This window comes from Phlebotomus argentipes, unplaced genomic scaffold, assembly GCF_947086385.1.
Source record: "Phlebotomus argentipes unplaced genomic scaffold, Phlebotomus argentipes genome assembly contig_2, whole genome shotgun sequence".
Taxonomy (NCBI): domain Eukaryota; kingdom Metazoa; phylum Arthropoda; class Insecta; order Diptera; family Psychodidae; genus Phlebotomus; species Phlebotomus argentipes.
The window spans coordinates 9748286-9771839 of record NW_026776162.1 but is presented as its reverse complement, the minus strand read 5'-3'; the positions used below and the strand labels follow the sequence as shown (position 1 = coordinate 9771839).

General features: G+C 49.9%; 5 protein-coding genes across 6 annotated transcripts; 2 read left to right on the top strand and 3 right to left on the bottom strand.

Moving 5' to 3' along the window:
- Positions 1 to 84: 84 nt before the first annotated feature.
- On the bottom strand, positions 85 to 12190 carry LOC132264999 (major facilitator superfamily domain-containing protein 6). Of its 2 annotated transcripts, none has more exons than XM_059765372.1 (4): positions 11690 to 12190; positions 2384 to 2694; positions 967 to 1590; positions 85 to 902 (listed from the first exon to the last, which is right to left on the bottom strand). In XM_059765372.1, exons 2-4 carry the CDS (start codon positions 2588 to 2590, stop codon positions 207 to 209), a joined length of 1527 nt encoding a protein of 508 aa, XP_059621355.1. In that variant the 5' UTR covers positions 2591 to 2694; positions 11690 to 12190; the 3' UTR covers positions 85 to 206. The 2 variants fall into 2 exon arrangements, with proteins under 2 accessions (XP_059621355.1, XP_059621356.1); XM_059765373.1 differs by lacking the exon at positions 11690 to 12190 and adding an exon at positions 11297 to 11561.
- LOC132264998 (transferrin) lies at positions 6858 to 11289 on the top strand. The gene is made up of 5 exons (XM_059765371.1): positions 6858 to 7380; positions 7989 to 8356; positions 8779 to 8923; positions 9442 to 10780; positions 10839 to 11289. Exons 1-5 carry the CDS (start codon positions 7257 to 7259, stop codon positions 11038 to 11040), a joined length of 2178 nt encoding a protein of 725 aa, XP_059621354.1. The 5' UTR covers positions 6858 to 7256; the 3' UTR covers positions 11041 to 11289.
- Positions 12191 to 12701: 511 nt separating the features above from the next.
- On the bottom strand, positions 12702 to 14936 carry LOC132264555 (DET1 homolog). The gene is made up of 4 exons (XM_059764802.1): positions 14439 to 14936; positions 13791 to 14372; positions 13166 to 13656; positions 12702 to 12915 (listed from the first exon to the last, which is right to left on the bottom strand). Exons 1-4 carry the CDS (start codon positions 14838 to 14840, stop codon positions 12729 to 12731), a joined length of 1662 nt encoding a protein of 553 aa, XP_059620785.1. The 5' UTR covers positions 14841 to 14936; the 3' UTR covers positions 12702 to 12728.
- A 28-nt stretch (positions 14937 to 14964) lies between these two features.
- On the top strand, positions 14965 to 16386 carry LOC132264558 (alpha-1,3/1,6-mannosyltransferase ALG2). The gene is made up of 2 exons (XM_059764804.1): positions 14965 to 15058; positions 15118 to 16386. The coding sequence occupies exon 2, from the start codon at positions 15142 to 15144 to the stop codon at positions 16363 to 16365; it is 1224 nt and encodes a 407-aa protein (XP_059620787.1). The 5' UTR covers positions 14965 to 15058; positions 15118 to 15141; the 3' UTR covers positions 16366 to 16386.
- A 191-nt stretch (positions 16387 to 16577) lies between these two features.
- Positions 16578 to 23534, bottom strand: LOC132264554 (activating signal cointegrator 1 complex subunit 3). Its single transcript, XM_059764801.1, has 5 exons — positions 23429 to 23534; positions 23147 to 23287; positions 22826 to 23081; positions 20295 to 22759; positions 16578 to 20236 (listed from the first exon to the last, which is right to left on the bottom strand). The coding sequence occupies exons 2-5, from the start codon at positions 23266 to 23268 to the stop codon at positions 16579 to 16581; spliced, it is 6501 nt and encodes a 2166-aa protein (XP_059620784.1). The 5' UTR covers positions 23269 to 23287; positions 23429 to 23534; the 3' UTR covers position 16578.
- Positions 23535 to 23554: the final 20 nt, after the last annotated feature.

The window sequence follows — 23554 nt, the reverse complement described above, 5'->3', positions numbered from 1 at the left end:
GTCGAGGGAAAAATTCAGGACACTTTTCAAAGTGTTTTGTTTTTTTTTTGTTAGTACTGAGAGAAAATATGAAACTCAAGGAAATCCATTTTAAGAGCATTCAAAACGCCTTTATTCTTCTGAGTGTGTAAAGTAACATTTTCTTCTTAATGTTGCAAAAGTTTCGCTGAGAGTATAAAATTTACGTATAAATTGGCTACTTTCGCTCACGTCACGACCTTGTCCTGCTCCGGTGGGACTTCGTACTGCTCTCTGGCGCCCGGCGGGATGCTCTTGGTCGCCGGCCGGAGGATGACGTGCGCGACGCCGGTGAGAAAGGCGCCCGCAGCGAAGACACGGAAGCTCAGCCGGCCGCCCAGGCGCTTGTACATCTGTCCGCCAATCAGACTGCCGACGGCGAAGCCCAGGCCGTCGTCCATGCCGGCCACGAGGCCCTGCATGGTGGCGGAGGCGCCCGGCGGCGCGATGGCGGACGCGTAGGCCACGATGCAGGTGTAGCAGAGCGCATACGTGGCGCCCTGCATGAACAGCTCCACGGGCACGAGGTACCACGGATTGGGGATCACAGAAATCAGCGCCAGGCGCACGGAGTACGTGAAGAAGCACAGACTGAGGCAGTGCACGAAGCCGATGCGCTTCAGGATGCGCCCGGAGACCAGGAAGAACAGAATCTCACCGCCCAGACACTCGGCAGCCACCACGCAGCCCTCGATGAGCTTGATAGAGGCCTCGAAGCCCGTCTCCGCCGCCACTTCCTCCAGATGCCAGAACATGTAGTAAATGATGAAGGAGTCGATGATGCCAGCGATCGTGGCGAAGACCAGGAAGATGAAGATGTCTGGGCGTCGCAGCACTTTCATCACATCCTTCAGAATCGACTCGGAAGACGACAATTTCGGAAGCTGCAGAGAAAACAGATCAATTAGTCCAAGTATTAATCATGGATGAGAAGGAAAAATAACTCACTTTCAGCTTCGTCACCGTGAAGAGATCCAGAACACTGAAGATCACCATCACCAGAATGGCCGGCGCGATGCTCTTCACCGCGCCGGCGGTGCTCAAGTCCACCGCAATGCCCGCGATCAGCGCCGTGAGGCCGAAGCCGATCGTGCCCCAGACTCTCTGCTGGCCGTACTTCATCTCCTGACTCTCGCCCAGCACGTCGAAGCACACGGCGTCGCTCAGGCTGTTGATCACATTGAACGCGATCGTGCCGACACACATCAGCACCACGAATGCCCAGAAAGCGCCGGGATCGAGCAGCGCCAAGTCTGAGTGTTCTTCGCATTGCGCCAAGCAAACGCCAGTCAGAGATTCAGGCACTTTTCCATCGACACAGAGGCCACTCTCACTGGGATTCGCCAATCCCTCCAACTCCTGGACGACATTTGAGCAATTCGTCGAGCACTTCACGGTGAGCCACTGACTCTGAGCCAGTTCTGAGGCGTTGCAGACGAAGATTTGCGAAGCATTGATGGAGAATTCATGGGATTTCCCAGCGATTTCCTTCGGCTGAGGCAAAAGATAGAAGCCAGCATAGCAGATTGTCATCATCACGATGATTGCCATGAAGATCACTTTCCTGAGACTCTGCAAACATGGACAGCATTCATATTTCATACCAATATCTTATCCAAGGGGGAGAAAGTGAGCTTGAATCTGTACACAACTTAAACTCCTTCAGAAAAGGGAGTTTTTGATGACTTTAAAGAGAATTTTGATGAATTTTTGAAATCTGTAGTCGATATTTTCAGAAGAATTTGCTTTCAATTAATTTTCTGCGAAGTTTTTTCACCGTAACCTCAAAAATAGCATTAATTGCATTGTTAATAGCTAAGCTAGAGTAAATCCATCTGGTTTAAGTCGCAAAAAAGCTTCAATTTACGGATTTTCATTGTTAAATCAATCAGAAAACTTTGAAAATAACTTTAATCCAAGTCTGAAAGACATTTGTGAGGTTATGTTTGACTTTTGAACAATTTTCAATGTTTTTCATAGACTTAGGACCCAAACTTGTGATTTTTCTTGTTATAATGATTGTTATATTCTTTAAAATTCAAACAAATACGCTTTTAAGACTGAAAAAAATTTCTTACTTCAGTTGGCAATATCTCCCCCTTGAGCTTATCATCTCTCCACTCGAGGAAGTGATTATGTGAGAAATAGTGGTGGGATTAGAGCAGTTTTATGCCTCAACTTGTGCACAAAAAACTCCCCCGAGTGAAGACAGACGAAAGATCGGCTTTAATTAGCATTATGTGTCAGTGAGAAGAGCGCAAATAATGGGCGTTTGTGAGCGCAAACAACAATATGAGAATGAATGCAATGAAATTGAGCCTCATATCACAATTGATAGTGTCTTATCACCATCAGAGAGACTCACCGTGAAGAAGTCCGCCAGAAAGCCGACCACTGGCTTCGCCAGGACGTACATGATGGGCAGGATGGACGTGATGAGGCCCATGATGTCCGGCGGAATGCCCATTTGCTTCCCGATCACGTTGATCTGCGGCAGAATTGGTCCCATGGCGGCCATGAAGAAGAAGTAGTGCGCCTTGATGGGCAGCAGCTTCAGATTCACGTGAAACATCTTGGCGCGCTTCTTGTTCGGGATTTTCACTCACATTCTTCGCCGGCGAAAGTCCGCTTCCAGAGAGACTGAGACTCCCGACAAATTTCACCTCTCACGCCAGACTGAAAAGAAGAGGCCAAGAGACTCTGAGGTGCGTTGTCATGCACAACCAGATGATTGTGTGTGTCGTGATAAGACAATTGGATGCTCTTGTGTTTGTTTATTATCGCCTTATCAAGCCCGCCTGGTGAAGATTACTGGCGCAAATCTCTCGCCAATTTCCCAAAGTGATTTACAGGAGAGGAACGCAAGTTTTAGAGATCATCCCACAATCTCGTGGCATCACGTGTGGCAAAAGAAAAGCCATAGAATGTGTGTTGAACCTCTTTTTCATATGCATTGTTTTGTGTCACAATCATCAAACAAAAAGCCCAAAACGAAAATATAAATCAAACCTGGAGGAATTCTTCGATGCCAAAACCTGCGCGCAGGTTCTCAGATCTCCGTGGCGTGATAAAGAAGTGGAGGAGCAAGAAAAGTGCTCCATAGCGATGGAGATTGAGATGAGAGGAGACTTCTTTTATTGCCCACTGAAGGACACGTGAATGATCGCGCGCGAGAACTGACTCGACACACCATCGCGGAGAAGGAAGTTTTTAAAAGTGGCTGAAAGCCAAACAAACATTGGCTTGCAAAACATCTTCTAAAAGTAGAATTTGTGCCCACAAGCAAACAAAATTATTGCATTTTTATGTCGATCTATGCATTTTTCCCCCTTCATCGCCGCCAATCGAGGAAGTGTGTGACGCGTCTTTTCTGTAACTGACCTAACTGACCCAAGGGAAAGGTGATATGCCTTCGATTTGTACACCACTTTCAGAAACTTGAGATCTTCAGACTGTTTGCGCACTAATTCACAAATTATAATAAATCTCTCAAGTTTCCATCCAATATTTTTATGAAAATCAACTTTAAACCGCTGTTTTTGAGTAATTTTTACGATTATAACCTCAAAATATCACACAAAGATCTTTAAAGTCTCAGTTTGGAAGCTTTCTAGATCACAAAATCATCTCTTATGATTTGCAAATGAATCTTAAATTGCTGATTTTGAATTAAAATCGTTCAGAAAGTTTTCTAAATAAACATTTTCTAAGTTTAAATTACTCTTTTAGAGGTTATGTTCCATCCTAACACAATTTTCAGTGTTTCTTGGCATCAAAGATTCCCAAAATTAATATTTGTTGCATGCAAATGCTTAATTCTGCCAATGACTGACGATTTCTTTGACTTTAGAAGAATAATTGATGTCCTTGATTCGTTGCATAACCTAAAAAATATTATTGTGAGTATTTTTACGTAAAAATTTAGAGAAAATCCAATGAAACTAAACAATTTAACAGTAAAAGAAACGATCAGGAAATTAATACTGTAAGTTTTTGAACACTTCCACTTCCTAGCACTTCCGCTAAGCTGTACACCACTTCTGAATAAATTATCTCCCCCATGAAGTGACCACCGAAAGGCGGGAAACTGAGAGAACGTCCAGAAACACGTCAATTAACTCCATAAAAATCCCCATCGCATTAGCATTAAATTGTGATGGCATTTTAGCGGAAATTATGGAGTTTCTGTGCTTGAATGTTGGACGAGGAATTCCCCAAATTGCAGAGAGCATCGCCAAGTGGGGCAGAACATCAGCTGGCGCAATTCTGCCCTTCACTTTCTTCAGCGCGCGCACGAGAAATTGTGATAAATCGCCCGAGAATCGTCATCTTTTTGGCACACCTTTGGAAACTGGAATCTCCCAGACGCCTTTTTTCTCTCACTGCAAAGCTCTCTTGGGGCTATTTTTATTTCCTCGACACATTGTTGTCGTCTCGCCAACAGAGCTTTGCATTTTTTTCCTAGTCTCTTACTTATGCGTGTGTGTTGTAGTTGTATAATTTGCCTCGAGGGGTCTTAAGTACACTTTCCTATGAGACTCACATGAGTCAACAAGTGAACATTTCGGTCATTAGCATCATTATCGCAGGTAAATAATCACTCTTGATGAGTGATGAAACGCAATTTTAGCTATTTTGGTACATTTTCATTAAACATTCCACATGACAACGCATCAGAATTCACCATAAATGCAGACACAATGTCTAGATTATTGCGGGAAAAACTGCATTATACTTTTCTATCTAAATGCCAATCAATATGAATAAAATGAATGAAGATTATGAATGAATATTTAGATTTTTATTGTGAGAAAAATACATAGACTTTAGGTTGAACAGTTAAACATCTAAGAAATGAGCGGGGCTTTCAAATGCAAACATGTTAGTTTATTGTTTCTAAGGCTTTAGAGAACATTTTCGTTTGGGCGGGGCTTGAGATTGGGCGGAGTTTCGAGTAAACTATTCAAAATCGAACAGTTTATTATAGCGCATCTCCAATTTCGGGCTGCGGATGACACTGTGGCTCTCACGAGGAAGTTCATGATACACGGTAATGTCCAGTCGTTTGTTCCTTCCGTCCAGCAGCTTCAAAATGTCCTCGATGAGATCATCAGTGACGCTGAAGCGAAGGTATATTAGGAACACTGTCAGAAATCGGCACTTTTCGATGACCTTCAAGATGCCATCATGGGTGATAGTTGTGTAAAAGTTAATATCAAGATCTTGAAGAGTTCTTATTGATGACAGCCAGTCCAGAATGTTTCCGCCCAGATTGCAACATCCGTCGATATGCAGCTTCTTCAATTTGGTGAAAGTAATTGGAATGATCACATCCTGTTCCTCATCTTCTCCAGCATAGCAACTAATTTCCAGAGACTCAAGTGTATCTCGCTGGGCTAGTTTTTGCAGCAGAAGTGTAGCATTGAACTTGAGACTGATCTTAAAATTCAGATGCTTCAAACACGGCAAGTCTGCGATCGAATTCAAGCCTGACCAATCGACATAATCATTGTAAAATTCCTCTATGACAAATGTCAGACTCTCTAGATTCTGAAGATTCGCAAGTGCATGCCATGATTGGACATGAAACAGGTGATCTGTGTTGAGAATCTTCAGTCCTTGATTGCGATTAAGGAAGGGGATAAATTTGGACAGTCTCAGTCTTCGGCAAAGGCTCAGATTAATCTCTTGGATATTCTCCAACGCTGCCAAACAATCTCCTTGAAGTTCCCAGTTATTGAACAAACTCAGTGTCTCCAGCTGTTTCGCCTCTTCTAACCACATTTCCACCTGAGAGTCCTGCAGATCACAGTTCGTTATATTCGCTGACTTGAGATTTATAAACATCGTGCGCAACAGCTCGAGCTCTACGACGTAGATTTCAAAGTTAATGAGCTCTAGTTCCTTCACATTGCCGCACTCACGCAAGAAGACGTGGAGACTTAGAGTTGGGTCGGTAAAGGCATCACCTGTAAGCTTTAAGGTGTGAATGCGAGAAAACGGCAATATTTCTGACAAATGCAGGACTTCCTTCACTGTTAATGGCCTTTCCACCCTATCCCACATATCATTCAAGAGTATCGAGCTCATGTTGCTGTAGATTTTCCTGACCAACGACTGGAATCTCATGCAAACCTGCTCCATAGCCACCAAGCCATGCAGACTCAGAAAGGAGAAGATTGTCAAGATACAGTCGTCATTAAGCATGAGCATTGTCGACTCCACATTGATTTTCTCAGAAGTACTCTTCACAAATCCATCCATGACTATTCTTGCGTCGATTTCTCGTGTATAACGATTAGTAGAAACTGCAGATCGCCGATGAAAGCTCTTCTTTTTCACTAAAACTCGTATTTTCTCCCCAAATATTCACAGAAATAGCGCAAATAGCTTATTTTTCACACAATTCCTCCTTAATTGCTTGGCGTCCTCTTTGACTGTCACTGTCGAAGTGAGCTCCTTTGACAATATCGCTCAGCAGAGCACTGGAAAGTATGTGTTTTAGGCTGCGGTGCAGCAATGGCTGCGTATAATGCAACAACCAAAATTGGGATGTGAAGAATGAAGAATTATTCTTAAGGACTTATGACATATAGATGAGGAATACAGATTTTCAAGGTTATATTTCCACTTAATTGTGGGATTTAAATGGTTCAAATCGAAAGATCACGACTTAATCAGTAATGACGATGTCGAAATGGCTTTAATGCCTTAAAGTTTAAGTTCTTTGAGGAAGGATTTGAAGGCACAACGAATTAAAATTGGGCGGAGCATCGCGAGGGGCGTGGCAATAAATTGTTAGCAGCAATTAATTTACTAACGTATCTATAATCGCTTGACACCCAATGTGCCACTTATTAGCCCCTCAACACACCGACTCTTGGCCAGACTTCATGCTTCAGTGGACTTTTATTCTCCTCACTGGAAGTGTTCGCCTTCAGTCTATCGCCGTCCGTCCGCCGAGTCGCTCGCAAATCACCTTGGGTCACCCTAAAAACCACCCAAATTTCTACCTGTTGCTCTCCCACGGCATTTACTGTGCATTTATGGTGACTAGCAAAAAGTGAATTTCTCCCAAAAATCGACAAATAATTGGACGTGTTCGAAAATCTAATAAAAAGCAGCATTTTCGTCTCTTTTTTCTAATCTCGCGTTTAATTCACTATTCGATGTGCCATCGAGGAAGAAGTTTTGGGCCATAAGTTTGAGTGTTAAGTAGTTTTTGTTTCATCAAAAGTATGGCCGATAAAATGCCGATAAAACTGAGTGTCCAGCATTTAACATTAGCACTTCACACGATCTTTCTCACAACTGTCTTCATTGCAACTGCCACAGGCCTTCCGGGCCCCAGTGAAGATAAATGTAGGTGATTTTCTCACTCTGATATTGTGTCTTGAGATTTCGTGAGATGCGAGAAGAAGAAAAAAATGCTAAATGAACAGGTTTCGTGCTTTTTTCACACATCTTTTTTCCATACTTTGCGCGCCTCTTCGCGCCCAATCTTCTGCACACCTCTTGATCACACCAGGTGTCCGAAGAAACTGCTTAACAAAAGCTGTGACATCCCATTGAAAGTGAAAGCATTTTTGTGTAATTCAGTCATCTGCAATGTCTCTGCAATGGGAATTTTCCCAACACATTCTTCTCTTCAATGTCGCAATGCTTCGCCAATGTTGGTGAATTAGATAAGAATCAAGGATAAATTGCTAAATTTCGGCTGTTCTCAGTGCCCAAAAACTTGCTGAAACCTCCGGGGAATTCCCTGGGCTTACACTGGGTGAACTTCCGAGAAGGCTTGCGCCTTTGAGGCGTTCGCGCGCGATCTTCTCGCGCGCGCACAACACTTTCCGTTCAAGGTCGCCGTGGTGATCAAGCAGAGACATTGCGATGTGTACTCGCGCTGCTCTGGATCTCCTCGACACGAAATTGTCGCGGGAATTTCTCATGCTAATCACTCAATTGTTCAACAGTGCGTGTCTGCATCTTGGACGGGCGCGGATCGTTCAACAAGTCCCACAAGTACTGCCCGATCCTCGAGGAGTCGTCCAACATCGAGTGCGTGATCGGCGTGGACAGGCTGGATTGCGTGCGGCGCATCCACAAGGGATCGGCGCACTTTGGCGTCTTCTCGGCCGAGGATCTCATCGCCGCGCGCTGGGCGGGCGTCGAGGTGCTGGTCACCAATGAGATGCGCTTCAATCACGCGCCGTTCGAGTACGAAATCGTCGCCGTGGTGGACAATGAGGCGGGCATCAACACGCCTCACGATCTGCGCGGCAGCAAGTTCTGCCATCCCGGCCACGGACTCCACAATCACTGGACGGAAGTCCTGGCAAACGTAAGAATCTCTCTCAAGATCTATATCAAGATTTAGAGTATTTTTCGCAGCTCAAAAGAACAGCAATTCATGAATTCTTACGTTGATTCTTCGCTAAAGATTCCTTTTTCACAATTTTTCGTGGTTTTTGGGCCCCAAAACGACCCAAACTGAGCTTTAAGGGCGAAATAAATCGAATTTAGAGAATTTAATTAAAAATTTAACTGTTCAACAGTTAAGATTTTGTGTTTTCTGCAGCTTTAAAGCTATTCTGATTAGCATTTGGGACCCAAAATTACACAAGAATTCACTTCTTGTTCCTTTTTTTCCCTTAACATTTGCTATAAAAATTGGACCTTTTTGCATTGAATTAAATCAAAATTGTCTTGAGAAGGAAGAATTTGCCTCTCAAGCTAACTAACAACTCTTCTTCTCCTCCGCAGTACTTCGAATCCATGCTGGTGGCGAGGCAGTGCGACGAGGATCTGTCGCTGGCGGAGTCCAGGATCAAAGCCTCGTCGAAGTTCTTCGGACCGTCGTGCAAAGCTGGTCCGTGGGTTCCGGATCCCATCGAAGATCGCACACTAAGTGAGTAAAAATCCTGGCCATTTAGCATGACGATAAATCGTCTGCACAAACAAATTTGTCCAATTCGTTTGCACACACAAGTTCTTTTGTATCATTTGCGTGTGCGCGCAATTTTTCTATGAATTCACACTCGATTCGTTTAAATATGTGTTTTTCAATTAATTACCCAGAATTGTTTTCCACCGCCAATTCTGCGGACTTGAACTCCCAAAGCTGTGACCATGAGGAGTTCAGGCTCTCTTTTTTTTCTCCTGCTCCGCAATCAATCACAGATTCTTCATGTCTTTGTCCCGGAAACACTCCCGGAAATCCAGCAATCGCGCGCTCTTAGACTGTTTTGGCACGTTTTTTTCGCCACTTCTCAACAACAGCGAATAAAAGTTGATTCATTAAGTCCGCGTGAAGACTTTGCAAAACCGGTTTTCGTGATGTTTTATGAATGAAAAATTCTTGCTCACGCAAATGCGCCGCTTGTTGGGAAATTTCTCATCACGCCTCTTTTCCTCACCACTTTGCAGAGAAGCGCTATCCGTCGCTGTGTCAGATCTGCGGCAATCCTGACCACTGTGGCATCGGAGACAAGCACTGGGGCCGCCGTGGGCCGTTGTACTGCCTCACGAGCGGCGCCGGCGAGGTGGCGTGGGTGCGGCTGGACGACGTGCGCAGCCACTTCGGCCTCAGCGGCCTGCCGGCGGAGACTGATCCCGCGGGCTACAGCCTGCTGTGTCCGGACGGGCATCTGCAGCCCATCAACACCAAGTACCCGTGCGTGTGGGTGGCCAAGCCTTGGCCGGCGGTGGCCGTGAAGCGGGAATACTCGGAGAAGATCCAAGAAGTGCTGGAGCAGCTGTCGCACGACGACCAGAAGAGCTGGCAAAACGCGCTGCTCAACCTGCTGGAGACTTATCACGTGGACGTGACGCCCATGGACATCTCCATGCCCATCGAGGACTACCTGGACAGAGCCGTGGGCTTCCAGGGCTCCTACTCCTTCCCCTCCTGCAATCCTCCGCGCTCCGTCGTCTACTGCACCACGTCCATCATCCAGCACGCCAAGTGCTCGTGGCTGCAGGAAGCCTCCTCGGTGTACGGCATCGAGCCCAATCTGCAGTGCATCCGGACGGAGCATCTCGATCGCTGCATGGACGACGTGAAGCACAGAGTGTCGGACGTCGTGCTGGTGTCGCAGGACGACAGGATCCGCGCACAGCGCGACTACTCGCTGAAGCCCATCCTGTACGAGTTCTCGTCCAGCTTCGCCAAGAGATACGCCGTCGTGGCCGTGGTCAGTGCCAAATCCCGCGTGAAGAGCTTCGAGCAGCTGCGTGACAAGACAGCCTGCTTCCCGTCCTTCGAAGGCGCCGCGTTCCTGTCCGTCGGCGAGACGCTCCTCAACAAATCCCTCATCCAGCCCTCGTGCAATCTCTCCAGCGCCATCAGGGGATTCTTCTCCTCACAATCCTGCCACTCGCACGCGGGAAGTGACCAGAATTGTCGCCTCTACCACGGCGACGAGGGAGCGCTGAAGTGTCTCGTCGAGGGTCACGGAGATGTGGCGTTCCTGGGCATCGAGACGTGGCAGAACTTCGTCGATGGCAAGATCCTGGGCAACTACAAAGCCAGTCACTTCGATCTGCTGTGTCCCTTCGGCAGCACCAAGAAGATTCCCACGTGTTATCTCCACTGGACAGCTCCTGGCCACCTCATGATCCACAACACGACGAATCTGATGCGCCGGAACGAGATCTACAACTCCCTGCGCGACATGGATCGCCTCTTCGGCAAGACGTTCAGCACCAAGACGCAGACTTTCACCCTCTTCGGCCCCTTCGACAAGAAGAACAACGTCCTGTTCCGGTGAGTCTTCCTCACTTCTGTCCTCTGGCACAATCTCAAGATCTTGTCTGTCTTTCAGGGACGCCACTGACGGGCTTCGGGGCTCCGTGGACATTCTGAAGGATCGCGCAGAGCGCAGCCTGGAAACGGTGTTCAGCCAATATTCCCACGCCAAGTGTATCGCCAGCGCTGGCGTGAGTTTCTCCGTCAGCAACTTCTTCCTCCTGGGCGCTCTCCTGACGCTCAGACTCTTCAGCAAATTCTCCTCAATGGCCAGTTGAATAGCAATTTTTTACAGAGTGTGATGAGAGAAATTGTGATATTAAATCATTAATTTATACGCGCAAATCTTTCAAACTCGACACGTGTTGGACGACAAAATGTCTCATAAACACACTGCTTAATGATCCGAAAGGCATGTTTTTCACCGCACTTTCCCCGCGCCTGTGCCAGAGCTTAATTGCCCCGTTTTTTTTGTCCATCTTCAGTGCCACAAATTCATCTAATTGAACGTGTGCGGAAAAAAGTGTGACATACCGAAAAGGCGCCAACAAACACTTCTCAGCCATTCGCATGCGCGCTGCTGGAGAAATCCGATGAATCACTTGAGAAAACACATGATTGGCACAACAAAGTGCAATTAAATCACACTGACAAGTTGAGTTAATTCAGGGAAAATACGTGTTTTTGCGTGAAAAACTTGCAAGTTCAACTTCTGATCTTCCTTCCAGCGCAACTCCTCCTTTCCACTGGAAGGCCGACTTCCAACGTGGAAAACCCCTCCATTTTTTCCCACTGTCAACAAAAATGCCTCGCGACATACAAAGTAATTTCACCAGAATGACTCTCAAAATCCCGGTAATGCGCCACAAAACAATGCTAAGCACTTGGAGAAGAAGCTCAAGAAGTATTATCAGTGCAAATACTCACAATTGCATTCCGAGAAAGATGACTTTTTGGCACTCTTTGCAGCGTCCGAATCGCAGTTCTTATGTAAATCCCACCAAGTCTCAATATTCACTGGCTCAGCGTTTCTTCTCCCGCTAATAGATTCCCTCAGCCTTGATTGAAATTCAAGCAGCAATTTTTGCGGTGAATCAATTGCGCGGGACACTGAGAAAAAAAACCACACAAAGAAGAGCAATTTTCCCAACTTTTCAGCGACACTCGCGAGTGACAATCACGACAAGCTGCAGATCGATGGAATGTTAATGACAACAATATTATTGAAATGCAATCGCGCGACACGAGACGAAAAAGCTCATAAAAGATCGCGAGAGAGCGAACTGAACCGGGGAAAAACCTGAAGAATCTTGCTGCTTGAGGAATGTTTGACTCATTTTCTGCTTGATGTCCTTAATAAGCTCCGCCCACAAGAATGCTCCGCCCATAAATTCACTTTCTTTGCAAAAATTCCATGGAAAACGTAATAATTTACGGAAAATCATAATTTATTCTGCTGAAATTCAGTCGATTCAGCCAGACTAAAAAGTTCCACAAGAAAATCCGACGAAAATGAGCGATAATAAGAAGCTGGAATGCCCAGAAGACTCCCATTGTTGATGATTTCAAGGAGAAGAAAGCTCTGAAGAAACGTAAGAATCACAAAATCTCTCGCAAGAGATCCGTTTTCAAGAGACTTCGTAATTAGTGATGAAATGAGCGGAAGAGGAACTAAATTATTGTACAAAATCAACTATGAACGCACGGCAAAATCACCCAGACTCGCTTTTGACTTGTGAGATAAAGCGAGAATCATTAAGAGTAACGACCTCGTGGACGTGATAACAATTCGCGGAAGATTTGGGAAGTTTGTAGGAAGACGAATTGGGGAAAAATAACACCTGTTTCAATACTTAATGGGATATTTGTGGCCCAAAGAGGCAGTTTGATGAGTAAACGATGACAAATGAGGGGGTTTTTCACCTCAGCCAAGCATCAATTCGTGATTCCCAGTCCTTTATTGTCTCTAAGTGGCACTGCGTATGTGGAAATTGACGATGTAGTCCGTGTTGATGCGCTGCACGCTGATGGCGAAGGGATCCGTTGGGTGGAAGGTGAAGGCGACCAGATGACGCGAGGACGGCTGTAGATATTTGCCTTGCAGTCCAGGGAAGATCCTGAACTTCAAGAGCCCAGAATCCCTGGCGAAGAATCTGCAAAACGACGAATATTATTAATTCATCAGCAAATCATGCTGGAAATCCGAGGATTTCTTGTGCAACAACACTTGAAGTCTATTTTTGCTTATTTGAAATGGAATTTTCACTGTTTTCTGCATTCTTTTCACCTGGATTTAAACAATATTCTTCAATATTTCCTAGTCTAATGAATTTTTTACCCTTTCTTGCTGAAATTTGCCCAAAAAAAGGGGGGTTTTGGGTGGGTTTTTCGAGCTGATCTCACCTGATTGGGTACTCCGTGCACGCCTTGGGGCGCTCCATGACGGACACGAGCTTGTCGTCGTAGCTGTAGAGCGAGAGATCGAGGTACGGCGAGCTGCTGAAGCTCTGCGAGCTGATGGGCAACTGCGCCAGGATGCGCTTCGTGGCCTCGACCTTTCCGCCGCCCTTGGCGTTCATGATGGTCTGCTGAAAGCGCTGCTGGATGAGCTTGGCGTACATGTTGTTGGACGGAGACGCGGTGAACTGGAAGCCGGAGTTCGCCTTGGCGTTGCGGAAGTGATCGCAGAAGTTCTCGAACAGATACAGCAGCTCCTCGGATGCGTTGTCGTAGACGGCGAGGACTTTGGTCTCCCAGATGTTGTAGATGACGAAGAAGCACGGCTGACTGCTCGGTTCGGCGTGCTTCAGCGTCACCACTTCCTCACTCGAGTACTTAATCAGCAGGTGATTGTCGTCCAGCAGCTGCATCTTCCACATCCTCAGCTGCCGATACTGCAAAGGCACAAGGAGAGATAAGTCAGAAGTTGGTGGAGTTTGAGAAAGCTTCTCTTCTTTCTTCTTGAGAAACATTCTCCCCCTTGCAGAGGGGGAAAAGAGTGGATTTCTGGGCTTCTGGGACAACTCACGTGGTCAAAGTGCTGGTAGAACTTCCGCAGCGCCAGCTTGTCTCCGAAGGTGTCGTGCAGGTGCTTGGCGCGCCGGAACAGGAACACCAGCAGTCTGTGCTTGAGGGTGTTGATGGCCACCTCGCGGAAGGGCGGCGGCTCGGCGCGATCCGTCTGCAGCTGGCGCGTGGGCGGCGGCTCGCCGCAGCAGAAGCGGCCGATGGTGCGCAGGCGATGCAGCTTGCCGCGATGCACCTCGAAGATGTGGATGAGCTGGTGCTGCACTGACAGCACGGCCAGCGTGTTGTTGTAGAGGTAGAGGCCCTGGTTGTGCGACAGGAAGATCTTGTCCACCTTGAAGTCGCGGCAGTCGGACAGGCAGCCGTTGTGCAGATCCACCACGTAAAGCGTGTAGTCCTCGAGCGGGCAGCGCTGCGTCGGCGTCAGCGACTCGTTGTTCCTGTACATCTCGTAGAAGTACGGTCGATCCTCGGGGATGAACGTGGCCGCGCCCACGATCACGTACCGGCCGTCGTTCGTGAACAGGCTGCACTCTCGGTTCAGCTGCTTGTACGTGCACGTCATGTTCACCACGTGCTTCAGCTGTGAGGAAAGCAACGGAATCAGCCCAGAATCCTCCCGCAAGACACCCAAGAAACTCCCTCTCACCTTGAACAGCTTGTCGAAGATCATGTGGCGCACGAGATTGGGCACTCCGGACTCCGAGTTGGGAATGATGTCAGATTCCCAGGAGTAAGTCAGCGTCAGCGCCGACGTGACGCCCAAATACTTGTAGATCTCCAGCGATGTCTGGTCGAAGGAGAAGGCAATCAGGTACTTGCCGTCCGGCGTGAACTTCCTGAGGAAGCACGCGGGCTTCTCCACATTCACCACCGTGAGATTGGGGAAGATGTTCTGGTAGAATCGCTTTACATTGTAAATATTGCTTCCGGGCCTCCGAAAGCCCCACGTTTCGCGCTCAATCAGGCGATTCACGATATTTTGGGGCTTGATTTTGCGTGGTTTCGCCGTGTCACTGCATATCACACTGTCATCCTCGGGATTCAGCATGCTGAACAGTGTGAGAATCACTGAAAAAAGCCCCGAAAAATGTGCCCCACAAACACACTTCGCTTGTTTATTTCTCCGTCGCTCAACAGCTGATTGTCAAACGATGCTTTCCAATTGGACTTCCAGTGGCGCATTCCAAGAATTCCAGGCTGGGCGAATTGTTTTGATTTCTCACACTGATTATTTTCCTGATTTGTTGGCATTTTCCGGCACTGAAAGTGAGTAGAAAGTGATGAAATGGCGAGAAGGAAGCATTTCCGAGGTTGTTGCATTGCAGGAATCACGCTGAAGTTGGTGAGAAATGGTGCGAGTTCTCTTCCTGCACCCGGATTTGGGCATCGGAGGAGCGGAGCGTCTGGTTGTGGATGCTGCGCTGGCACTCAAGAGTCGCGGACACGTCGTCAGCTTCCTCACCAATCACCACGATGAGTCGCATTGCTTCCAGGAGACGCGCGACGGCACACTCGCCGTGAAGACGGTGGGAGATTGGCTGCCCAGGAACATTTTCGGGAAGTTCAGTGCTTTCTGTGCCTACCTGAGGATGATCTATGCTGCGTTCTACACAGTCCTGGTGGTGTCACAGAACGAGCGCATCGACGCGATATTCTGTGATCAAGTGTCGCTGGGAATTCCGATTCTGCGATTCGCCAAGCACAACCCAAAGATTCTCTTCTACTGTCACTTCCCGGATCAGCTGCAGACGAAGCCTGGCGGCTTGCTGAAGCGAATCTATCGAGCGCCACTGAACTTCCTGGAGGAGAGGACAACCGGCCAGGCGGACAGAGTGCTGGTGAACAGCAAGTTCACGCGCAGAGTGTTCAAGAGCACCTTCAAGCGTCTCTCTCTGGATCCGGACGTTCTCTATCCATCGCTCAACACGAAGTTCTTCGACTCTCTGCCGCCGGAGGATGAGATTGCATCGAGGATTCCCAGCAAGGCCTTCATCTTCCTCTCCATCAATCGCTTCGAGCGCAAGAAGAATCTCACGCTGGCCGTCGACACGTTCCGGGACATCGCCGGGTGGGTGTCGGCGGCGGAATTCGACCGGATGCACATGATCGTCGCCGGTGGCTACGATACGCGCATGGCGGAGAATGTGGAGCACTTTGAGGAGCTGCAATCGCTGGCGAAGCGCTACAAAATCCAGGACAAAATCACTTTCCTGCGCTCACCGAAGGACACCACGAAGCTGTGGCTGCTCAGCGCCGCTCACGTGCTTCTGTACACGCCGGAGAACGAGCACTTCGGCATCGTGCCGCTCGAGGGCATGTACATGGCGAAGCCCGTGATCGCCGTGAACAGCGGCGGCCCGATGGAGACAATCGTGGACGAGAGCACGGGCTTCTTGTGCCAACCGACGCCTGGGGACTTCCGCAAGCCAATGCTGAAGCTGTTCCGGGAGCCGCAGCTGATCGATTCCATGGGCCAGATGGGCAGAAAGAGAGTGCAGCAGAAGTTCTCCTTCGAGGCCTTCACGGCGTCTCTCAACAGCATCATCGAGGAATTGCTGGCGGACAACCAATAGCCTCTGCTGACCGTCGTGGTCAGGAGACAGAGATGAACTGAGATAGTAAAGTCTAGAAATCCTTTTATTCCATTCATCAGTGTGAATTCAAATTGGTCAGGAGTGAAATTTAGCTCATAAGTTACACATTTTTGTGGCTTCTAGTCCACTTTTTTTCTCTCGGAGGACTTCCTGGACAGACTCTGTAATAAATTCCGGGAATAAATTCTCATATTAGACATCTTTCTCTGCTAGAAATCTAGCGTAATTCTCTGCATACGCTTCATCTTCCCTCTTCCCAGTGCCTGGAATCACTTCCAGCTGCACATCGAACTGCTGATCCAGACCCATGAAGCAGTCTGAGACCAGATAGAGTGTGTAGATCACTCTTCCCTGACGCTTTGGGGCGTCAAAGACGAGATACTGCGTCGAGCGTGATCCTCTGAAAGCGGCTCTCTTCAGGGCGATCAACTCCTGGTCATTCTGACAGCCCAGCGTGAGGAACCATCCCTCATCCTTGCCCTTGGGGAATTTGGGACAGTAAATGCTGCTGCCCTGCTTCGCTCCCAGCCGATGAAAGTTGATGGCCAGCGTGTATTCCTCGCCGGCGTGAATCTCCAGCCAGGAATCGCGCTTCTGCGGCTGCACAATTGTCCTGTCCGCCTGTGGATCGTCCAGATGGGGACCTTGAAGGGCAAGATTGACACTAATCACAGGCAAATCCTTGAGTACTCGATGAATCTCTTCAATTTCCCTCTCCAGAAATCCATCTCTCAGCGGCGACGCCACCAATTCGAACTTCCTCACGAAGCGCTCTCGCAGCACCGGCAGAGACATCCCACCGCAGCCCGCAAAGCCCTCCGTCCTGTCGAACATGGCCACGTGATGCTCCTCCACGAAGGGCAGACAAGTGAGTGGAGAATCGTCGAACCAGCGCGCCTGGATGACGCTCTGCATCAATTCCTGCACTCTCAGCGCCGAAGCCAGCCAAGCTTTCTCCGCGCACACGTCAATCATGGCCTGCAGGATCCTGATGGCCTGATCCAGAACGGACTTCGTGTCCGTGTGATAGTCCGCGTTGGGCAGTGGCAGCCGGCCGAAGTGCGCCTGCATGAGAAGGAAGGTTTTCGTGTGCGGCGAATCACAGATTGAAGCGGGAACGGAGAATCTGCACATCTGCGACAGTTCCTCATTATACTTGTCCTCATTGTGTCTCACCGGCTGCTGATCGAACTCAAAGGAGTCACACATGATCCTCAGCAGTTCCTCACTCTTCAGCTGCGCTCCCAGGGAGTTGGAGAAGTGATTCATCGTCTTGTGCGAGAGATAATAATAGGAGGAAATCCTGCCCAGACTCGTGGGATAGATGTATCGATCCTCCGGACTCCACTCCACACATCCCGCCGCGTCCAACTCCTGCAGCACACTCTCCACCAGACTGGTGAGATATCTGTTCACATCCTCCGGCTCAATGGAGTCCAGATTGTAGTACGTGGGATTCCTGAGCAGTCGCCTGAAGAAGTACGTCCACGTGAGATAATCCAGGATTCCCTGCTTCGTCTGCACCGTCCCAGCCACAATCTCCGCATTCACGTGATCCGGGATGACATTGTGCAGACTGGACTCCACCGGGAAGGGATCGTAGAGGAATTTCTTGTAGAAATTCTTCTTGATATCGTGCACCAGCACAACTGCGATGCCTTCATTGCCGAATTGCGGTCTTCCGGCTCTGCCCATCATCTGCAGCACATCCGTAATGGGCATGTCCACATAGCGCTTCTGCTTCCCATCGTAGTACTCCGTGCCCTTGATCACAACCAGATGCGCCGGCAGATTCACGCCCCACGCCAGCGTCGCCGTCGCCACGAGAACCTGAATCTTCCTGTTGAGGAAGAGTTCTTCGCACGTCTTCCTGTCCCTCTCCTGCAGACCCGCGTGATGCAGCCCAATGCCGAAGGCCAGCGTGAGCTTGAGATTGGCATCGTGGATGTTCTGCAGGATTTGCTCCATTTCATCCTCCGAACAGTGCAGAAACTGCTTCGGATTGTCCTCCGTGGCCAGAAAGGCGATCAAGTCCAGTGCCGTGAGTCTCGTCTGTCGCCTGGAGGAGACGAAGACCAGAGCCGGCGTGCAGGGCGAGTACTGCCGGATGGCCTGATAAGTTGGCCTGTTCATCGTCGCCATGCGCGGACAGTAGTGCTTGCCAGGATAGCCACTGATGTGCACTGTCAGCGGAACAGGACGCACGGATGGCTTGAAGTTGTACAATCCCATCTGCTCAATGCCCAGCCAATTGGCCAGATCCTTGGCATTCGCCAGCGCCGTGGATAAGCCAATGATGCGCAAATTGCGCTCTGTGTGATTCGAGATGAAGTTCGTCCGGGAGACAATCACTTCCAGCACAGGACCTCTGTCCTCGCCCAGCAAGTGAATCTCATCGATCACAATCAGCGCCACATCCTTCACATAATCCCTGGTCTGCCAGGATCGACTGATGCCATCCCACTTCTCTGGCGTCGTCACAATCACAGTTGCATCACGAATGGCGCGAATGTCTGGCGTCACATCGCCCGTCAGCTCCACAACCTTCTTCCCCAGGCGATGCTCCAGTCGCGTGCGCCAATCCTCAATCCGCTCCCTGACCAGCGCCTTCAGTGGTGCAATGTACACAACTTTCGCCTTCGGCTGCTTCTCAAACACTCTGAAGATGGCAATCTCCGCCGCGATGGTCTTCCCGGATCCCGTGGGCGCGCCCAGCAGCACATTGTTGTCCGTGTGATAGAGACAGTGGAAGATCTGCGTCTGGATGGGATTGAAGTGACTGAAGGCGAAGAGCGATTCGTACTTCGGGTTCTTCAGCACCGCCACGGGAAGTGGCTGAAGTGGCAGCAATTCCGTGTGCGGCGGATGAATCTCCGGCAAGATGAGGTGTTGGAAGGATAGCGGATGCGTCGTGTGACTGCCCAGCCACAGGTCACTGCTCACGCGGATGTAATACTGTGGCGGCAGAGGATCCTTCAGCGGAATTGTCATCACGAGCTCCTGAGGCTCACGCGTGATCGCCTGCTTCTTGGTCAGCTGGAAAATCTCCGAATGATAGATGAAATTACTCTCGGGATCCTCAATCCACACCCAGAACGACTCCGAATGTCGTCCATGCACGCGATCATTCCACTTGAAGCTGCCCGTGAGGAAGATCCTGATTCGCAGCACAGTTCGCGTGATTGGCTGCAGCGAAGCGTCAATCTCCAGAATGGGAAACTCCTCAGCACACCTCTTCACCATGCTGCCATACTTGTGATTCCTCAGCATGTCGCCAATCTCCTTGCTGTCCATCTCGCGCAGGGCATAAATGGACAATCCTCGATTCTCAATCTTCTCAATCACATCCTGCGGAATGATGTGAAACTGCCTCAGCGGCGTCTCAAAGTCCCACATTTGCTTCTCAAACATTATGCTCATCATCAGCAATCTTCCCGCCAAGATGGGATTGTTCTGCCTCAACACAATGGTGAACAGCGCTCGGGCGATTCGCACGGCGTTCTGCGTGATGTACGACATGTCTGAGATCAGCGAGAAGGACTTCACGAAGCCCCGCGAGAGATAAGTCTGCATCAGAATGTTCACCTTCCCGTGCAGATTCTCACTTCCTCCGCGCACCACAACTTCACAGTACTCGTGCGTGAGCAGATCCAACTCGTCCATCTCGTCGTCACGCACTTTCAGCTGCTGGAACTCCTGCGCATGTGACATCATCTCCAGGATCTCCGCCTCCGTCATCAGCGGCCTCATCATCTCATTAAACACCTCCACAGTGTCGTATTTCACGTAGAAGTGACTCGCCGTCCTGCCCAGATCAGTCACGTTCAGATCGTGCGTGCGCGTGTTGTATCTGTTGAACAGTGAAGAGTCTTAATAAAGTCAAAAGATTGATGCAAAATAGGCATTACCTGATCATCCTCGCCTTGTCCAGCGCCATGGCCGCCGCGTGAATCAGCTCACGCCGCTTGCGCTCCAGCGTGAAGTCCGCCTGCACGTCGGTGTAGTTCATGCCGTAGACCTGCGGATTGATGCGCATGCGCACGAACAAGTACGTGTAGCTGAGCCACTCGATGGCCTCGTCCACGTTCGAGATCGTGCCCAGCGTGATCTCGGCGTTGAGATTGTCCGCCAGGCACTGGATGAAGTTGGACTCGATGGGGAACTGATTGGTGAGCAGGCTGAGATAGTGCGACAGCTTGTCGTGCGACGTGAGGATCATGCCGACGCCGCTCTTGTCGAACTGCGGCCGTCCGGCGCGCCCGAAGATCTGCAGCACGTCGAGGATGCCGAGATCGATGAATGTGCCGTGCTTGGAGTCGTAGATCTCCGTGCCCTTGATGATGACCGCGTGCGCGGGCAGATTCACGCCCCACGCCAGTGTCGCCGTGCACACGAGCACGCGAATGTGTCCATCGGCGAAGTACTTCTCCACCAGCGATCTGTCCGTGCGCAGCATGCCCGCGTGATGCATCGCCAGGCCGGTGTGGAAGAGCTCCACGAGCTGCTTGTTGCGACTCTTGGCGATGGCGCGCTTAGCCAGGCCGTACTCTGGCGTGTCCTCCGGCGCGAACACGCCCAGCTGCTGCTTCTGCTGCGCCATCTCACGCAGCACCACGGCCGTGCGCACGGTGGCGTTGCGCGCGTGCACGAACACCATCACTTGATGGCCCTTCTTCAGCATCTCCACGCACTTGTCATAGCAGATCTGATCCATGTCCGCGAGCTGCTGCAGCGGCTTCTGCGCCTTCACGCCGATGAACACCTGACCGAGTGGAATCGGCCGGAAGCGTGAGTCGAAGAAGAACAGCCCAATCATGGGATTGACGCGCAGGAAGCGCGCCACGTCGATGTAATTCGGCAGCGTGGCGGACAAGCCCACGATGCGAATCATGGACTGTGATGACTCCACGAGACGCAGCGTCCTGGCCACCAGCGCCTCCACAACAGGCCCACGTTCGCCGTGCAGCAAGTGCACCTCGTCGATGATCAGCAGCTTCACCAGACTGATCATCGCCACATCGCCGGCGCCTTTGCGCGTCACGACGTCCCACTTCTCGGGCGTCGTCACGATCATCTGCGTGTCCAGCATCTCCGCCTTCGTCAGCTGCATGTCGCCCGTCAGCTCACGCACGGCAATTCCTAGCGCCTTCAGTCGCTTCCCGAAGTTTTCCGTCATCTCGGCGGCCAGCGCCTTCATTGGCGCCACGTAGACGATCTTGAACTGACTCCTGTCGATGATTCCCTCCGTCACGAAGCTCCTGATCGTGTGCACGATCGCCAGCATGGCCACGTTCGTCTTGCCTGCGCCCGTCGGCGCACAAACCAACATGTTGTCGTTGCTGTGATAAGCCGTGGGATAGACAACGCTCTGAATCCTGTTCAACTCCTTCGTGCCCTTGAAGGCGATCTTCCCGATCTCATCCAAATCCTCCACCTTCACGCGCACATTTCCCACCGCCAGCGGCGGCGGATCGCACGCCGGAATGCGCACTTCCTCGAACGTCTTCGAGTCCTTGCGCTCCACATTGTCCGGCAGCATCAGCCGCCCGCCCGACACGAAGCCCACGTGACTCTTGGCCTCCAGCTGAGAGTCGTAGACGTTCGGGTAGCGCGGAATCACTGACTTGGCCGGAAGCTTCGCTTTGGGCCGATCGTGCAGCAGCGGATTGAATTTGGCCTCGTGCGACAGCGCCTGATGGCCGAGAATACGGAACTTGGCGGGATCAATCTCCTCCGGAATGTTGAAGTCCTCACTGTCCACCTTCGCTGCGAGCTTCTTCAGCTTCTGCTCCTCCTTCCGCAGCTGCTTCATCATCTGCTTCTCGTTCTCCGACTGGATTATCACCTGATTTCCCACTTGAGGCCTGTTGATCTTCTGCATGATCGCCTTCTCCTTCAGCTGCAGCCGTTTCTCCTCGTTCTCCGCCAGCTTCACGATCACCTGGCGATTGCGCAGGATCTCCTGGATGGCCTCGAATTTGTCGAAGCCCAGCATGTCGAAGAGCTCGTTCTGCAGCTCGTCGCTGGACTTCTGGGACTTCAGCATGTTCACCAGCGACTCCACCAGATCCACAGGCACGAAATCCGCCAGCCAATTGCGCGTGTACTTGCGCTCGCTCACACCGTTTGTCGCGGCCGCGCTGGCCGCCGGCGCGTAGTGGTCGTAGCGCATGGAGAACTCACTAGCCGCCGAGCAGGCGGCGACGGCGCTCGGGCCCAATTCCTTGAGATTCTCAACGTCGATCGCCTCCGCCTGAGGCATTTGGCACTCAATCGCGGCGCCCCAGAGCGCCTTGGCAGTCTTGTGGCTGAAGCACTCCTGCAGGAAGCTTCTGTTGTCCGCCCTGAGGCAAGATCTCAGATCCTTGACGAACTGCGGAGAGGAAGAGAAGACAAAATCAAGGATGATTCAATCAATTTTGCCTCAGATTTTTGGCACCTCAAATAAACTATTGGCAGCTTGACTGGAAAACACTCCGAAGATCCTCTTCATGGCGCTCACGTGTTCCATGGAGACCTTCGTCTCCTCCCAGAGGAGCTTCAGGATGAACATCACCGCGTCGTCCACAACTTCCGGAGGCTCTTCCGGGCCCAGAAGTTCTTTCGCTTTCCGCCACAGATTCTGCAGGTGTGTCAAGGATTTTGAGTCGCCGGACGACTGGAGGCGTCTCGTGACATCCTTGTACGCGACTTCACTGGAAAAGCCAGAGAAGATGAGGATCAGAAGCCGGGAAAAGTGGGAAAACTCAATGGAACTCACTTCTCATCGCCGGGAATCCTTTTCACAGCGAATTTCTTCAACGGATCCTGGAAACTATTGCGCTCGCCATCCAAATTGGTGGACACTCTCATTGCACGCGATAATTTGGGTAGTTGAGCCATGATTTCACAATTTATTTAACTGAAAAAGTGAAATTTCACAATCTTGTTCAACGAGGTTTGGAGGTTATTTTCCCAAAAGACTCAATTTCACTGTGAATTTCCACGATTTTTCACAACTTTCGCTGCTAAATTGACGGAGAATCTTTAAGAAATACTCTACCTATACTTATAAGGAAGTTATTGGAGAAAATCCTTGCGAGAAAACTAATCTTATCACCTAATCAACACCGAAAGCAGCTTCTCGCGCAGCAAATCGCGAACCCTATAGAAATTTCCTCTGCAATTC

Excerpts from the sequence above, each read along its gene's own strand:
- LOC132264999 (XM_059765372.1), bottom strand. The coding sequence starts at position 2,590 with ATGTTTCACGTGAATCTGAAGCTGCTGCCCATCAAGGCGCACTACTTC. Across the intron at positions 1,591-2,383 it reads TTCTGGCGGACTTCTTCACG|AGTCTCAGGAAAGTGATCTT; the intron begins GTGAGTCTCTCT and ends CCATGTTTGCAG. Across the intron at positions 903-966 it reads TCACGGTGACGAAGCTGAAA|CTTCCGAAATTGTCGTCTTC; the intron begins GTGAGTTATTTT and ends TTTTCTCTGCAG.
- LOC132264998 (XM_059765371.1), top strand. The coding sequence starts at position 7,257 with ATGGCCGATAAAATGCCGATAAAACTGAGTGTCCAGCATTTAACATTA. Across the intron at positions 8,924-9,441 it reads CATCGAAGATCGCACACTAA|AGAAGCGCTATCCGTCGCTG; the intron begins GTGAGTAAAAAT and ends ACCACTTTGCAG. Across the intron at positions 10,781-10,838 it reads AAGAACAACGTCCTGTTCCG|GGACGCCACTGACGGGCTTC; the intron begins GTGAGTCTTCCT and ends TCTGTCTTTCAG.
- LOC132264555 (XM_059764802.1), bottom strand. The coding sequence starts at position 14,840 with ATGCTGAATCCCGAGGATGACAGTGTGATATGCAGTGACACGGCGAAA. Across the intron at positions 14,373-14,438 it reads TCTTCGACAAGCTGTTCAAG|CTGAAGCACGTGGTGAACAT; the intron begins GTGAGAGGGAGT and ends CTTTCCTCACAG. Across the intron at positions 13,657-13,790 it reads TCTACCAGCACTTTGACCAC|TATCGGCAGCTGAGGATGTG; the intron begins GTGAGTTGTCCC and ends GTGCCTTTGCAG.
- LOC132264558 (XM_059764804.1), top strand. The coding sequence starts at position 15,142 with ATGGTGCGAGTTCTCTTCCTGCACCCGGATTTGGGCATCGGAGGAGCG.
- LOC132264554 (XM_059764801.1), bottom strand. The coding sequence starts at position 23,268 with ATGGCTCAACTACCCAAATTATCGCGTGCAATGAGAGTGTCCACCAAT. Across the intron at positions 23,082-23,146 it reads AGGATTCCCGGCGATGAGAA|TGAAGTCGCGTACAAGGATG; the intron begins GTGAGTTCCATT and ends TGGCTTTTCCAG. Across the intron at positions 22,760-22,825 it reads CTGCCAATAGTTTATTTGAG|TTCGTCAAGGATCTGAGATC; the intron begins GTGCCAAAAATC and ends TCCTCTCCGCAG.